The 17,464-nt window shown below is 43.3% G+C and overlaps 1 protein-coding gene across 1 annotated transcript in view; it reads left to right on the forward strand.

Moving 5' to 3' along the window:
* Window positions 1-6,254: 6,254 nt before the first annotated feature.
* SH3GL2 (SH3 domain containing GRB2 like 2, endophilin A1) overlaps window positions 6,255-17,464 on the forward strand; it is a 102,356-nt gene continuing 91,146 nt past the window's right edge. Inside the window, exon 1 of the mRNA XM_086770376.1 lies at window positions 6,255-6,433. Coding sequence (XP_086626502.1) covers window positions 6,389-6,433 — 45 coding nt within the window. The 5' untranslated portion in view covers window positions 6,255-6,388. The remainder of the gene's footprint in view (window positions 6,434-17,464) is intronic.

Here is a 17,464-nt window from a genome sequence, read left to right on the forward strand (position 1 = left end):
AAGCCATTGAGGCTCCTAAATGTACCAAAAACCTGCCTGATTTTCCCAACCATATCCTTTATTCTAACAACTCACCTATAAAATATACTCTGTGCACATTTCAATAAAATATCATAGGTGCTCAATTAAATACACATCACTTTTGCTGTTTACATATACAGTGGTTATCTCTTACAGAAGCCTCACTGAGATTTCAGCAAACCATTTGTTTAACTGAGATGGAAGACACCATCCATGTCCTAACATGTTAACCGGATTTATTAATCACAGCCTACTCATCAGCCTGCAATGTTTCTTCCTCATTCCCACCTGATGCTTCTTTTAGAAAGTGAAAAACTTTCCAGCAAAAATATTATTTTAAAATGTGTAATATTTATAACAGGGTAGTTCTTATTAATTTTGAGGTATTGTTTTGGCAGTGTAGAAGAACCTCAGTGTAAGTTGGTGCTACATGTAAAAGACAAATTTGATGATCAGTAGCGAATGTGGTATCACTGGCAAAGAGCACAGAGAGATGTGTTAAGTACAAACCCATAAACAATGTTTCTTTCAAGCCATGCGAAAAAGGCATGATTAGAAAGAGATTTCTGCTTCCAAAGGTATCATACAGTTTTAGGTTTAAGTTATTGACTTCTTATCTCAGTAACTTTTCTTCCAGATGTGATGTAAGCAGTCTTCAGTTCTAGACTTGCCTCTTTAAACTTGCTATTGGGCAGGAAATATAGATCACTTATAAGCTCAGAAAAACCAAACCACATAAAACATGAGTTTTTCAACAAGTAGCTGCAGTCTTCAAATGGTAAACTAGACTGAAGAGCATCTGAAATAGCTGCAAACTAAAAAAAAAAAACTAATGAAAAATAAAGAGGAGGAACTTTCAAATTACAAAGGTTCCCCAAATATTATAAAATAGCCATGACAAATTAAAATCTAATTACTAATCTAATTACTTCTCTAATTTGCTCTTCAGCCTCTCCTTTTTCTCCTCCATTATTATAAGGTTTTAGGGTTATTTTTGTAATGAATTAAATATAATCTCTTAATAATAGTTTGCAGAGTGTCCCTAGGGAAGGAAATGCATCTTGTGGGCTTATCAAGTAAGTTCTGAAAAACCTGTTTGAATTCTACATCTTGAGAGCCTAACATTGTCTGATATGTGAATGTCAGCAACTGGTTTAATTATACAACATCTGGTTAGCAGTAAGTGGAAACATCTCTATTTGTACTTGTACCATTGTGAAAAAATCTATCTTCGGCATCTATTGTACTTTTGATACCAAGAATAAATGTACTCACCTTCTTCCACCCATGCTGTCTTCTCTTCTCTGTCTCCAGAAATATTATTGCCACCTAATTTTAGGCATCTGCTTTGTAAAAAGTCTACACCTAAGCTGATTGTCTAGTTATCTTTTAGAGTCCAATGAGAGAGAACAGGCTTATCTGGAAGGCAATTCATGTAATCTGAAAACAGACAGATAAATAGGTAACTTACTTCTGCTCTAGAAGTAAATATGTCTCTTTATTAATTAAAAAAAAAAAGGGTCTGTAGAGATAGCTTAGATGTATCCCCAAAAGTTTGTGTATTTCTCTAAGCTATGTGATGCAGTCGACATGCTGGAGGGAAGGAATGGAGGGAGGCAAGAGGGACCTTGACAGGCTAGAAAGGTGAGCCTGGAAGTGTTCAAGACCGGGAGTGACCTGGTCTAGTGGAAGATGTCCCTGCCCATGGCATGGGGGTTAGAACTGGATGATCTTTAAGGTCCCTTCCAACCCAAACCATTCTATGAATCTATGTTTCTGCTGTGTATATCTAAAATCAGGTAAGAATAGGACTATTCCTGAACATTTACAACCTTTTTTTTTCTTGTTTTGAATACAATATGCTTACATAAATTGAGGATGTAATTTTTTTCTACCTTATGGATTTCCATAGCCTTCCATACTGCAGCACCTTCACAAAAATGACAGTTGTACTTAAAAGACTGTGAGTTTAGCCTTGTGACATCACACTTGAACAGAAAGTAGAGGAAGGCTGGCTCATTGGGAAAACTGGGAAAATGCTTATGAGTTTGCTAAATACTGTGTCTTCGGACTGTATAATTCACCACTGAACAGTAAAAGACACTTTTCTTACCTAACTTGTTTCTTTTGTGCAAGGGGTTGTGGTTCAAATGTTACACAGATGACTATACAAGAACAGAGAAATGCAGTTACAGCATGTGGGAAAAAAAAAAAGCATGGTTCTGAAATTACAGGTGGAAGTTGTTGGGAATCCCTGCTCTAGTTGGGTATTAAACCTCTGGCATAAGTAGACTCATGAGAACTAGCTAATTTCTGCATTCTCCTCAAAAGCATCATGGTTGCACTCTGGAATAAGGATGTTTGTTGTGGGACAGGAAACACAAAGCTGTAATTTTTGGCTATAATCCAGACAAGAAGGAATAAGACGAGCTATCCAGTCCTTCAGAGACACCATGTATCACAGAATCCCAGGCATGATGCCATACTGGAAAACATAGTCATGACCTCTTTAAGCTGCTCAGCAAATAATGGATTGAGAAGTTTGCACACTGCTCAAGATTCACTCTTTTCTCATTGACTTTCTGCTCCCATTTCTTGTGGGGCATTTACATCTATTTTTCAGAGTACTGAACACTTGCCCTGCTATCTACATTATTGCATTTCTGAAGTTAATGAAGTCTAAATACTGGAGCCTTTCTGAAAAAAAAAAACAAACAAACCATTGTGCTCTGGCAAGAGTCTGCTTCCTGCTTTTCTGGAGCTCCATCTCCTCTACAAAGCAGTGCAAGCTCAGAAGAGGTATACGGGAACTCTGCCTGTTTCACCGTGCCTGCTCAGGTTGTGTTGATTCCCTCATGCAGGCGTAGAGAAGGTTATGAGAAAATACAGCTTGATAACGCCAGAAGATCTTTGTGAGTTAGACTGTTGCAATTCTGGGGGACAATGCCTGAGAAGCCCTGTAAGAAAGGAGCAGAGGCTGTAGGGAAGAAATAAATAATCTTTGTTTCCACAGCATAAGACCAGAACTGTTTCTTGTTTTTTGTAGTCAGTGGAGGCGGGGGACTTGTTTGTTATCTGTTTTGTTTTTGTAGAAGTAGTAAAATTTATTCCTTTTTCTTTTTCTCTCTGGTTTAAGCCTTCAGGTATTATGATTCCTAATAAATTATATATATATAAAAATATCTATTATATACTGATTACTTAATTAACAGAAAGGAATCTATAAAGTGAAAGCTGTGTTGGTGATGCCAAGCTGTGGTTTGGATGCTCTCCCAGTTTCAACTTCTCTTACCCAGCGATATGTGCGAGTTTGCTCACCAAGGTGAGGCTAGCACAGGCCTGAGAACCTGGGGCATCCTGGGCTCATAGTGACACAGGGGCTTTTGCAGCACCAACCAAGTGGGTGTAGGAACATTCCACTTAATGGGAGCATGAGCAGAGCAAAGGCCTCTTTCTTCCCAGCTTGAACATCGAGGCTGGAGAACTCAAGGGGCATGTGTTGTGACTGAGGTCCGTGGCTCAGCACTTAGCTGGGATCTGTTACGTGGTAAGGTACATAGCATTCCTAGGGGATAATCACTGCAAGGTTTTTACTGGAGCTAGTAATCCTTACCTAAATAGTGAAAAGGAAAAGAAAAAAAAAGGGAAAAATGAAGGAAAAACTAGGAAAGGAGGGAGAAGGATCTGGGTGTTTCATTCACACTACTGAATATCCAAAGCAGCAGGTCAAAATCAAGATGTTCCAGGATCATCTTGTTTCAGCTGAAGCCTTTGAATACACTAATCACCCTTTCATTGCGTCTGTTGTCCCTTGTCTGGTCTATTTGATCCGGATAAAAGTCTCAGAAACACTCTTTCTGCAATTAGAAATGTTAATTTTCAAGCTTGTGGAGCCATATGCTGGCATTAATCTCTTAACATCTTTCTTGCATTAAGGACCACTGGGCATAGGTCATAACATCTGAGAACTTCATTACTAATCTATGTCAAGGGTGGCAGTTAAATATTCTCAGTACATCAGACAGGCACAGATGGGATAGCCTCTGAACCTGTGGACAACAACAGCAACAACAGGACACAATATGATTTTAATGCTTTCTTCTCACAGTTATTATTGGACATTCAACAGTACAGAAGGACCAGTCTGCGCCCAAAACCTTACACAGATTTGCAGTAATACTGTGAAACACAGATAAGTGTTAAGATAATACTTTCCGCTCCCAGGAATATAGATGTTCTAGAAAGAAAGAAAAAGAAGTGTGAGCACAAGCAAAAGTGTTAGAATCAGCTGTGAGAGTACAAGTATGCACAGCCAGTCATATAAGGTGAGGCAGGGCATTCAACTGCTATTTGGGTTGATTTACAGCCACACAGCACACTCGTGATATCAATGTGCCGTGGGAGCTGCAGGGGCATAATACCCTTGAAAATGTGGCCTTATATCTCCAGCTGATCACCCAGGAACTGAATTTGGTGGGCTTCTCTATGCTCACACTGTCTCTTACCCATTCTTTTATTCACATAATTTTCACATAAAATTTGTAGCAGACAGGAATGTACTCTTTCGAAGTAGCCAGCAAATGCCAGGTCCTGAAATGTAACCATTCAATTCCAGTTATTTAGTGACATAGAAATATATTCTTCATTTTATATAGGTAATTGAAACTATGACAGTTATAATTTTCATAGTTCTGCTTTCTGCCTCTCACTATGTTTGCAGACTGCAGTGCCCTTTCCCAAGTACTGGGTACAATGGGACTTTTCTGTCAAAAGCACAATGACTAGCACAAGAAACTCCCACTCCTTGCCTGGAATCTCCATATGGTCTCAGTTTTCATCCTTTAAAATAATATTAATGCTGGAGTGGATGGAAGCGTTTCCATGCGGACTTGGGACTAGGCCAGAAAGCGGTGCCTCCCACTCTGCCCAGGATCAGACTGTTATGACCTCCCACGCTACAGAGAGCAGAGTGATATTCTTTGTTTGCCATTCTTCACAATGAACAACTTCAGTAATATTTCCAAAAGCACTGATGTGACTCGTGTTCAAGATCCTTTCCCTCATTGCAAGTTGTTTCCCAAAACTGCATTAAGGCAGTCACCAAAACTTGGTGACCTGGAGGCATTACCCTGCCTCTGGATGCCCAGGTACGTGGCATGGTTGCTTCCATCATACCTCATAGAGCTGAGAGGATGCGTGGCCTGAAGAGTGCGGCAGCGCAGCTTGGCTAGGTGCACAAAGCCTGTGTCGTGCACCACATGGTGAGTCCACATGGAGTTTAGAAACAGCTTTAGGTACTTCTGAAATCACTGTCATCCCATCTAACGAGCTTGTCTTGAGTGTTTGTTGTGATGGGATTACAAAGCCAACATAGCATGGCTGCTTTCAACCAGCTGACAAGAGCTTTGTGCACCCAGGATGTGCTGATTTGCAGTACACACATGCAGTGACTGGTCCAGCCTGCAGAAAAGGATCACAGAACCATGGAATGGTTTGGGTTGGAAGGGACCTTTAACAGTCATCTTGTCCAACCCCTCTGCAAGGAGCAACTGGATCAGGCTGCTCAGAGCCTCATCCAACATGGCTTTGACTGTTTCCAGAGATGCGGCATCTACCACCTCTCTGGGAAACCCGTGCCAGTGTTCCACCACCCTCAGTGTCAACATTTTTTTTCCTTATATTCTGTCTGAATCTACCTCCTTTTATTTTAAAGCCAATACCCCTTGTCCTGTCACAACAGGCCCTGCTGAAGAGTTTCTCCCCGTCTTTCCTGTAGGCCCCCTTGAGGTACTGGAAGACCACTGTAAGGTCTCCCTGGATCCTTCTCTTCTCCAGGCTGAACAGCCCCAACTCTCTCAGCCTGTTCTCATAGGAGAGGTGCTCCAGCCCTCTGAGCATCTTTGTGGCCTCCTCGGGACTTATGTTTGGATCACACTGCTCATGTTGTTTTGGCGTTTGCTGGCAGAGTCCGGCAATTGTTAATTACTGTTCTCCTGGTGTTTGTAATTCCGAGCTGCGGAGGCACATCACTGTGTTCTAGACACGGGACGAGGAACCACAGGCCGGTGCGGGAGAGCGGGGAAGCGGGGGAGCGGGGGCGGCCCCCCCGGGGGGGCGGGGGGGGGGGACAGTGGGGGCAGGGGGGGCGGCCCCAGGCGCCCGGGAGGAGGCGGTGCGTCCCTCTCTGACGTCACGGCGCCCCCGCACCGCCGCCTGACAGCTTCCACCGTCCGCGCGGGTGCGGGCGGCGCGAGCGGCGTACGCGGCGTGGGGAGCACCGCAGCGCAGCGCAGCGCAGCGCAGCGCATCGCCCCGCGGCTCGGTTCTCTCGGCTCGGCTGCAGCGCGCCGACCTCACCGCCCTCGCCATGTCCGTGGCCGGGCTCAAGAAGCAGTTCCACAAAGCCACGCAGGTACCCCCCCTCCCCCACGCGGCAAGAGGTGTGCGTGGGGCGCACGCGTGGGTGCGTGGCGCCCGGCTGCGCGCCGGTGCGCTCGGCTGCGTGGTGCAGTCGGGTGCGCGGTGCGTGGGCATGCTGTGTAAGGGTGTGCGTGGTGGTCGGGTGTGCGTGGGTATGCATACGTTGGCACGGGTGTGTGTGTTGTGCGTGAGTGTGCGCGGGTTTTTATCCGTCTGCGCGGGTGTACGAGGTGAGTGAGCTTGCGCGGGTGTTGCGCGCGGATGTGCGTGATGTGCGAGTGTGCACGGGTGTCCGTGGGTAGGCACGGGTGTGCGTGGTGCACGGGTGTGGGTGGTGCGCAAGTGGTTCACAGGTTGGCATAAACGCGCAGGAGTGTGCGTGGTGCGTGAATCTGCACGGGTGGGAGTGGGTCTGCACGGGTGTCCACGGCTTTGCGTGAGCGCTTGGGCTGCACGCGTGCGTGGGGCCGGGGGAGTTGCAGTCCCGCCGTGTCTCCCCCCCTTCCTGCTGCCCCCGCGCTCTGGCCGCGCTGCGGGCAGGGGCCCCCGGGCTGCGGGAGCGGGTCCTGCGCTGTGCCCCCGCGGGGCCAGCGCGGGCGCGGAGGGGGATAGCAGGCGGCGGGGGGAGCCGCTGGGGCAGACCCCCGCCGTGGGCCTCCCACCGTCTGTACCCAGGGCTCTGTGCCACGTTCCTGTCGGCGTTTCCTCAGCCTGGCGTTGTAAATCAGCCGTAAACATGACCGGTTTTTTTTGTTTGTTTGTTTTTATTTTTTGTTTTGTTTTGTTTTGTTTTATTTTCTGGCTCCAGGGTACAGCTGAAATCTGCATAATGAGGTTTGGTTCCGTTGCTTTAGGCATGGTGTGGTATTGCAGGAAGGTCAGGGTAGATGTTTCACCGGGCTTCGAGTTGTTTCATAACACAAAATCTGTGCGTTACAGTCCGTGAGGGTACAATTTCTGAGTCAGGTTCTGACTCAGCGTGCTTTGGGGATAAATCTAAAATGGTTTCGTAGGAGTTGAGGGAATTTCTTTGGATTTAGAGATTTGAGACCAAGACCAGTGTAACGTGCCTTTTTTGTTTATTTGGTTTTTTTTGTTTGTTTGCTGCTAAGCAGAAAATTCCCGGTTATTTCCTACTGATCATCCTTGCAGGGGTCTTCAGGTGACAGTCTTGGTTGCTGTAAGCAGTCTGTAGGTGCAGGCACGCAAGATACAGCAGCTGTTAGGCTTTTCGGCACCTGCGTTTTTCCCTTTCTCATTCATCTCATCTCTCTCATCCCGTCTCTTGTTGCACTGTGGGGAGGTGTTCCTGAAAGAAGGACCCCTAATAAGTGAATTTGCCCAAATTCTGGTTCTCAGTGCCTTGCAATTACACCGGTACCCGTTATGGCTCTGAATGCAGTGGGATATGTCAAGTCCTGCGTGGGCCGGTGCAGGCATCGGGTGACATTGTGTCTCACCTTTCATACCACATTGTGCTGCATCGCTGGTAAAATCAGCTTCACAGCAACCTGCCCTGCTCATGACAGATGTGGTCAGGAGCGCTGAAGGGAGCCTGAGCCCATCCTGCAGCGCCTGTCTGCTGCTGCTACTTTCATTATTTCTCCCCCTCTACCTACAGTGCTGTCGGAAGCCCAGGAGTCATCATTGCTGCACTGAGTTCTGGTACCGAAAATAAGAATTACAGTGTCTGTGCCGTCCACACTTAAGAAGCAGGCAAGCTGGAGTTCACTTTTTAATGACAGAAGCCTTAGTTCTCCATTATTGTAAGTTAATGAGTCTGCAGCAGCAGAGGTAAACATCTTTTTTTGGAGGGAGCATGGTGTGAAAGGTCTGTGCATGCTGTTCTGTCCTTCAGATGACACTCTCATGCTGATTGTCAGCAATACTGTCACTTAGAAGGAAGGAAGAGTTTTAGCTGGCTGGAACCACAATGTTAAGTTTCTGATGCCGGATTTAGCAGCCTGACGTTAGACGACCCAGAGATTTTTGGGCCCAGCCTTGACTTTCACGGACTGCTTGTATGCAGGCCATGAAGACACATTCATGTATGAGAATGACTCACAAGTAGGTTGCAAGACTGATCTGTTTATTGGCTTGTTTTCAGTAGGAGTGAGAAATCCAAGACTTAGTCGTGCTGACCTTACTCTAGGGAGTAATCCTTCTGACTAGGGATTAATCCCTGGGTGAAATATGGATTGACATTGCTGGTATGAATGAAGCTGCCCAGACAGGAGCGAACAAATTGGAAGTTTAAAATATTCTGAATGATTCCTTTGGTTCTTACTTGTGTAAGAACTTGTGTGTGGTGTGGTGTAGTGTCATAATAAGGTTGCCCAGAAAGGTGGTGGAAGCCCCATCCCTGGAAACATTCAAGGCCAGGCTGGATGAGGCTCTGAGCAACCTGATCTAGTCAGGGATGTCCCTGCTCCTTGCAGGGGGGTTGGACTAGGTGATCTTTAAAGGTCCCTTCCAACCCTAACCATTCTATGATTCTATGATTCTATAATAGAGTCCTAAATCATACTAGGAACAATTTCAAGTTATTTCTCAGGTTGCTATATCTTTTAACCCCGTTTAGCATTGTGAAGTAAGTCTTGAAGTCTCTGGTTTAGTTTCTTTCCATCTGTGATGCTATTGGTCTTGCTGTAACATTAGTACCCCTTATACACAGAGAGTTTATGGTTACGAGCATACAATATGATCCAACCTTTCAGACATTTTGGAGCTGAGAAGATTGCTCCAAAGAGTGTTTTCCCAGGAATGGGCTGTGCCACCAAATGGTCCCTTTTTATTTAGTTATGCAAACTCCTCTGCCTCCAGTGCTATGACAGTGTGACCGAGAGTTTGTTGCTTCCTGCAGGTTTGTCTATGATTTTAAAACCACCAGAGTAATTTTGGGCGATACAGATTTGACAGTCTGGAGCCTTTGAACAGAGTTGTTTTAAAATAGCATAAGCTTTGTTTCCACATGACTGCATTCATTGCATAATATGGCTCTTGTGAGGCACAGTCAAAACAAAGCTTTCAGAAAGTAATAATTTCATAGGGAAAGAAATGAGGAAAAATGCAGGGAATGACCATATCTGAGGTTCCCCTGGGAACCACTGAATAAATGTGACTGACATTTAAATAGCAGTCTGAATGTAGTGATTTGAACCAAACGGCCTGTAAGATGGTTTATTTTCTACCACTGTATTATCTTTTATGATACAACATGATTTAATTTCTCTTAACACCAACACAGAAGTCACCAGTTTATGCAGTTTTATAGAGAACCAGGTTTATTACTGAAAGAAATGGCTGAAGAAATGACTTCCACTCCTCTCCTAGTTGCCAGTAGCTTGTTACATGCCCTGACTTTTGGGTGGAAAGTATCATGCTTCCCTCTTTAACAAGGCAGCACAGTAAGAGATTGACCCTCGTGTTTAATAAGAAGCAAAGGAGACTCCTGCTTTGCTATTCTGTAACCCATGTAGCACAAAATCCTGTGGGCTTCATAGGGATTCTACATGGATTCCAATCTGTCTACATAGGTTCATTGGCAAACGAGCACATTAGGGTTGAGGCAGAGTTTGAAAACATTGATATTCTGTTTTGGAAGTGTCCTGGAAGAGTGTCCGCTTGTTAGCGTGGATTCAGCAAACCTTCTGAGTGTGTGCATCGTGATAAACTTGTGAGCAGTTCCACTGAAATCAGTGGGAACGTGAGTATGATGGAAATTAATCTCCTTGTCAAATTACTTTTATATTGTGGTTCATCTAGCTGAATGTTTTTTTTTAATTCCTTGGTCAGAAGTGTGTAAAATATTTTTCACTGGAATAGGCGGAGCAATCCTTTTCTATACATGATATGTTTTCTACACTTGCTAAACTCTGAAACTGCAGCTAACCCAATTGTTACTGTTCCTTCCATACTGAAAGAGGATGTAGACAGTGACGTGTTGATACCAGTATTTTTCTAAATCCCCATCAATCCCCAGTTCCTGACTGTCCCACAGTGTTGAGTGGGACCTGTGCCTGCTGCCTGGGGCTTTTCCAGGGAAAGCACCTCACCTGTCTTCCCCAGCCAACTACGATTGAAGCTGGGCTCACATCAGGTCTGCCTACCTCCTTCCACATTTCCTCTCAGCCTCACCCACCCAATTACAGTCAGTTCCCCTGTATGTAAAGGTATGTATGTGAGCTGGTCTGGGAAGTTTCACAATAGAAACGTGGTGTGGAAACTCGTGAGCAGGTGAAGGGAAGAGGAGGAAGAGCCATTTGCGAGGTTGTGTGGCTCTGAGGATGGTGCCCAAACTGGCTCTTCCAGAGCCATGTACTGCTGACGGTCTGTTGGTTTCTCTCAGTGCGAAGTGGTACATTTTGAGATCAAGGAAAGCGAAGAAATTTTTGATCTGGGAATAAAGACTGCTTTTGGAAAAAATATTTACTTAGCTGCAGAGGGAATTATTTCCACAGCAGGTAGGGAAATTCCTTCTGTTTGTGTACTTTAGCTTGATTGCCAGATACAGTATTCACATTTGGCACCATTCCCATGTTTCCTTTTATTGATATTGCATAATTGAAAAGGTGAAAAATTGACCTTAATCCAAATTGCCCTTTAGTTAGATGCTGTGTAACCCTTTGGAGTTGTTGATGGCTTAAACAGTCTGCTCCAGTTTCTAACGCTGTTTCTAAATCTAATTGAAAGCACTGCTGCTTTGTGTACAAAAGAGATAATGGGTTGGTTTTTTTGGGGAGGATTTCTCAAGCATCTGTTGCTGCAGTATCTTTCCACCTGATGTACGCAGTTTCCATTTTTAGGTAGGGATGTATGTATGTATATATAAAGCTGGAGCACTGATTGACACTCATCTGCAATTTTTTTCCCAGTGATCTATGGAGGCAAAGAATATCTATGGATGCTATGGTCAAACCACGGCCTGCATCAGATTTTTGTTTTATATCTTTACTTTCCTCTTCACTGAAGTATTACATGGCATGGCTGCTCTTGGTCATTCATGCAAAACAGTGTCTCTAAGATTTAAATGTTCCCTAATGACTTGCATACTGATGGATATCATGCTTCGTAAAAGTGCCGAAGCAGCGTAAACAGGTTCAACGGAAGCAGATTTTGCGGAGGTTACTGTGAAGAAGATTCTGTAGTTTCACGTAGCTGTCAAGTGCAAATGTAAGGGAGGTGCTGGGGTAGTCTTACACATTTGTTGTGGAGGATGGAGGGTTGAGGAGCTTGAACACTTACTGTCATGACCTAGTAGTGTGCCAATGAAGCCTTTGACTTTTAAAAACTCAACAAGAGGGAAGGAGTTGAAAATCTGCTTTGTGGGCCGTAAGGAGCTGTTGCCACTCAGTCAGTACATCTGAAGAGAAATTGTGAATGGAGAGCATTTGGTGGGAAGTGCCCTGATGAAGCAGGCCCGTGGCCCTATTCTCAGTACCCTCTTCTCAGTGGCATCCTTCCAACAACCTTTTCTCCTGGAACTGAAAAGTTTTGCGTTGTGCTGCTTTGGGGCAACTTCTGTGACTCCAGTCCTCATTTTCTTCTCACTTAGTGATTCCTGATGGACAGTGCTGGTGCTAATCCTCTCTTAAATATGTGGACGTATGCAGATGAAAGAAAATTGAGCTATAGCATGGTATTATTGCAATGATCTTTGTCACAGCAGAAGTACCTAGCCTTCTATCCCTGTCTAATCTTGCACTTAATCTTGGAGACAAGATTGTAGCTTTTTTTAAACCTGAGGTTATAGCACATGTCACATAAGTGATAGGAATTAAAATAACTTTTTTTTTTTTTCCTCCTGAAGCGTAGGAAAGGAGATGGAAATTCATATTTACTGTGCTAATATTTTTCACAAGCTTTCCTTTTGTGGATGCTCTGTAGAGCTGCGTGGGAGAAAATAACAAATAAGAAGTGGCTGTTCGACGTTCAGCATAATTTCAGTTTGTGGATGGGTACCACCGTGGCAGACCCAGACAGGATGATTCATGGATATATAGTTGTCACTGATGCAATACCAGCCATGCACTAGTGCCAGTGATGGACGCCATATCTATAAATAGCATTTAAAAAAAAAAAGTTTATATTATGTAGACTGAAATTGGGCTGAAGTAGTTGTTGCCGCGTCACATGGGTCACACTGAAAGTCAGCAGTTTGCTCTCACCTCCTTTCTCCTTCACCAAAGAAGCGGTGTTATTTGATCCCAGCAAAGGCACTGCTGAGGTAGCAGCGGTGTCACCTTGCTAGTGGCAGCCTGTAAAGGGGGCTTGGTGTGACGCCAGAGGGCCTGCTGAAAGAACGAGAAATTCAACCCTTGGTTCGGCTAACGGGTCTGTCAGCAGAGGAGGGGTGGTGAAGTGAATCCACAAATATTTCAAAATAAATAGGTGGCACTAGCTGGGTTCATTGTCAGCAAAACAGCAGCTATCGTATTGATGTAATTTCCATTGGGCTGTGCGTTGGTCATATGTCCCTTGGGTTTCGTATCACCGTGCCAAATACGGATGCTATACTGGATCCTTGGTAAGCAGAAGTTCTAAAATTGAGAAAAATGTTGGCTTTCCCCTCCTTTTTTCCCCTACTCTGATGTCAGAGAAGCACTTCACGCTGTTAAAATATTTACATCCTCTCCTGCCTTCTTCATCTTTTTGTGGATTTCATTTTGATTTTTAAACCACTTTTGTTATTTATTTATTTATCTATCGATTGTTATTTTTTTTGATTCCTAAATTCCAGTTCATACTGGCTGCAAAAGGTCTTTAAAGATGAAAAAAAAATATCTAAAAATTTTGAAATAGGGCTTGTTTTTCACATTTGCGTTAAGAAATTCAGTTAGTGTTGTGCAGTAACATTGAGGACACAATTTATCTTCCATTTTAATGTATCCTTGACATCACTCTGTTCTGCTTCTGTGGGGGAGAATGTCACCACGACAAAACAGCGTGATAACAGAACATATTCCAATAGAGATGAAGGTTTGTTTATTTCCCCTAGAAAAAAAATTCTTCTGAAAATCATTCTTGATTTAATCTTTTATGACTTTTAGTAGACTAACAGAACTTGCCCTTTTAAGCAGCAGTAGCCAATTAGATATTTTTGCTGAGTTCTTTTCCAGCCTGTACCATTTTCAGCCTTCAAGGTATGTGACAAAAATTCCTTTTCATGCAAAATCAATCTAGGTGGAGCAAACCAGTTAATAATTCATAAGGCATAAATGTCAAAAATAGTGTTTGTCTTTCCAGATGAGTCAGAGCTTGTCTGTCTTGGAAAGTTATGGCATCATGATCTAAGGACTGAATTTGAAGAGCTGCAATTTTACAAATATAACTCTACAATGGATGGATTTCTTTCTGACAGTAAATCAACAGCTTTTCAACTTAATTGATTTTGTTTGGAAAGGGATATGAGGACAGCAGACTAAGCACCATCCTTCCATTGGAACCAGAATGCTTGCATAGAACTGGCCAAGGCATTAGAGGTGACCCGTTAGTGTATTTTCCTCAACTAATTCACTGTCTGAATTTGTGTTTCTCTAGGAATGCGATTTTTAGCATCGAAAGAGTTAAACCTGGGTCTTGCTCCAGTTGAAGTGAAAGGAGGTTTCAGTACTCAAGAGGAGATCCTAAATGAGTTTTATGTTGGTTACTTCATCCCATTTCTTGTGTTGGTCAGGAACTGATAAAATTTGATTTTACTTTCTACCGTTATGAATGGAAATAAGAACTTTTAAAGTGGAACTGAGGCACAAGGAAGGTTCAACAATATGCAAATATTTTTAGGAGCCAAAACATTTGAATGTGGAAGTGTGCCTTGACATGCAGAATAACCACACATGTGCGTGGTTTACTGATGGAACTCCATCATCCAAGGAGCCTTCCACTAGCATTAACAAACGGAAGTTTGTCTCTTGGGAAGGATGGCTGGATGTTATGGTACCTCTGTTATTTATGGTCTAAATTTGTTTTTTAAAGTATGACCTTATTGCGCTGAGGCTGGTGAGGAAATCTCCTTCCTTTTCCACAAAAATGCTGAGAAACATCTTGCCATATGTGAGGCAAAACTACCATTGTCAGAAGTGGCTAAGACTGTTGGCAGCAGGAGGCACAATATACATCTGGCCTGACATCAGTCCAGACAGGGAAAATGTGAGTTGCTGGAGGAGAGGAAGACTTAAGGCCAGAGGCCTTAAAAGCAGAGGCCAGCCTAGATAAATAAGTTAGATCTTTAACTTTTTTTATGTAGAAAAATATTTTTTCCTCTGTCAGTTTTGTTTGATTTGTTTCACCTGTGTAAATTGCTAAAAAAAAAGGGCAGCAAAAGTTAAGCTTTGCATAGTAGAAATGGGATTCTCCTTACTAAAGTTAAGAGCCACAAATACCTGATGTAAAAACATACATAACTTATTTTCTTTGTTTTGCAGTGTTGTAATTAAAAATAATTTAAGTCTGGATAATTAGGGACCCGTGATTTTCACAGATGTCACATCCCTCCTCAAAGGTCTGTCTGGTCTGGCACGTTTCAGAATGGCTGCATTTTGATGGCCCAAAAAACTCTGTAATGCTTGAAATAGATTATAGAGGTTTTGTTGTTCTCTGGAGAGTATTCTGTTTTTTATTTAACTGTAAAGGTGAGTGGGAGTATGATACCCGAAAGGAAGGTGAACGAGGATGAAGGAGTGGAGGTGTCCTCAACAGAAATCCTTGAAAACTGAGCAGAGGCAAATTCTGTGCTCTGATGTGTATGGATGACTCTGACTAGAGGCAGAAGAAATGGCAGTCATTGGTGAATGACGCCAGCATTTGCTTTTTCATCCTTCATTAGCCTGTTGTGTGGAGGATCCTCAGTTCCTGATCTGGATGCTGTGATACTGTGTATTTTTTCCTGGTCAGGAGAAAAGAAGACCAGTGTTTCCAAAACACAGGCAGCCTAAAGAGGTCAGCGTGGATTTAATGGTGTCCATCAGTATACGTGGAATCAAATGTGCCTAAGGAGGGGAAACGTTGTTTTGCAGACGATAATCCTGTCTCTTGCAGATTTCCTCTCTCACTGGGGGCTGCAATAAGGAAAAGGAAATACTCCTCTGCTGCTCTGATTTGGGGATAGTCTTTAAAAAAAAAAAAAACCTGCTGGAGCAGCACTGAAAAACAAGCTCTCCGTGTCTCAGGTGCATGTTCCTTTCCCTAGGCAGGGTTTGCTGTCCTGAACAGGCTGACAGGGTCTTTATGTTCTGGACCTGAAAAGTTTCCCCAGTGCTCACTGCCAAGGGTTCTGCTAGGTTTTGATCAGCAACAGCTGTTTGAAAAGCAGTGGGTTTTCGTTATTAAAGGCAAGATTGGCCCAGTTTGTCTGGCATCTCCGTGACTCTGAGGTAGAGGGAAGACTCTGTTACTTTAATGTGGGAAGGCATTGGTGCAGAGTTTCAGTGTATCTTTACAGAAGAAGCTATCCTTCTGCTCTGTGCTGCTCAGTGCCTAGCATAAAGTACTAAATTTAAATTATGTACCTCCTTCCCTGTATCACTGTTAATCTCTGGACATACACATGTTTGCGGCACTTAAGGTCTAGAAGGCCTGGGCTCCAGGCTTTTGTGTGTTTTGATGCACATCACAGATATACCAGCCAAGAAAGCAGCTGAACATGGATGGGTTGAGTTTCTGACTCGAGCCTACTAGTACCACTGCAGAATCCATTTTAATAATAAAATAAATTCCTGAGATAAAGCCAAATTGGAATGTGGATGGACTTAAACTTGAAAATACCTGCCAAACTGTAGGAGAAAATTCAGTGGTCCCTAAGGGCTGGCCTTGCTCTTGTTTCTGTTGTCGTAATTTTGGCTGTGGTAGGGTAATTGCTGATTTACTCTTATCATCTTGAGAACAAGACCACTTCCCAAATTATACATTAAAAGCAGCTATATGGGATTTCTAGCAACTTTTATGAAAAGCAGGCAGTCTTCCTGAGCAGATTCGGAAGGTTCTCTAGAGACATGCCGGCACAGTACTGTTATATCTTCCTCACTTGCATTCTGTCAAGGACTTTTTCTCTCTCTTCTTGCACAGCACATTGGAGCAAGAGAGATTTGAAAATTTAATGAATCTGTGATAAAACAGACTATTCTGGTTTCATATTTTTCTCATTTGTGTTTGCAGATTAACTGCACTTGTGTACAGGGAAACTTCTTCATCTGTAAGAGCTTAAACAGATTCACTGTTCATTGATGTAGCCTTTTTTTTTTTCCCTGATTTCCTCCTGGTATTTCTTTCAAACCATTGTAAATAGTTTTTCTATGAATACTGTAATTCTCAGTAAAATGTTATTACTGAGAATTGTGTTTCCTTTAAATGCTATATTCATTTTCTTGCAATAAAATTAAATTTGGGAAGGTAAATTTAGCAGCTCAGGGAGAAGCCATCTGTATCAAATAAGCTTTTTTGTTAACAAAGAATGTAGACCAAATCAGGAGTATGAGTAATAAACATGTGGACAGCTGATCCAGAGGTGAAACCCGCTTGAATCTTAGGGCTTTTGAGAGCATGTGAAGGAGCAGGTAGCAGAGAGCCAGCAAGAGGGAAGAGTGGGGCCAAGTGTTGGCTTTGCGTGTGGTGTTTTAGGAATTTTATTAGCACTACACTGAGGACTTAACAGAAGAGCATGTGAGGAAGATTATGACCCTTTGATTATTTTTTTTCTTTTCTCTAATGTAACATTGTGCAAGTAGCCATGGTAGGACTGCACACTGTGGCTGTGTCCCTTTCAGAAGTCAGCAGTTGGTTGGCGTTTCCATCTTCTGGCATAAAGTCTCTACTGTTGCCCTTGAGAATGACTGAGTTTGTGGTTACAGATTTAAGATGTGCAATCTTGAAACTTAGCGGCGTGAATAAGTGTGGATGAGCTAATGCCAGCTTGCTGCTTAGCATTCCCAGGTGAGAGCTGAGGGTGGTTTGAAGTGGTGTTGCTCCATTTTTGCTTACATGGGCTTGCCTTGGAGGTGACCTTCTGTACACTGAAGAAGGAAGTAGT

This window comes from Chlamydotis macqueenii, chromosome Z (genome assembly GCF_036417535.1).
Source record: "Chlamydotis macqueenii isolate bChlMac1 chromosome Z, bChlMac1.mat, whole genome shotgun sequence".
NCBI classification, from domain to species: domain Eukaryota; kingdom Metazoa; phylum Chordata; class Aves; order Otidiformes; family Otididae; genus Chlamydotis; species Chlamydotis macqueenii.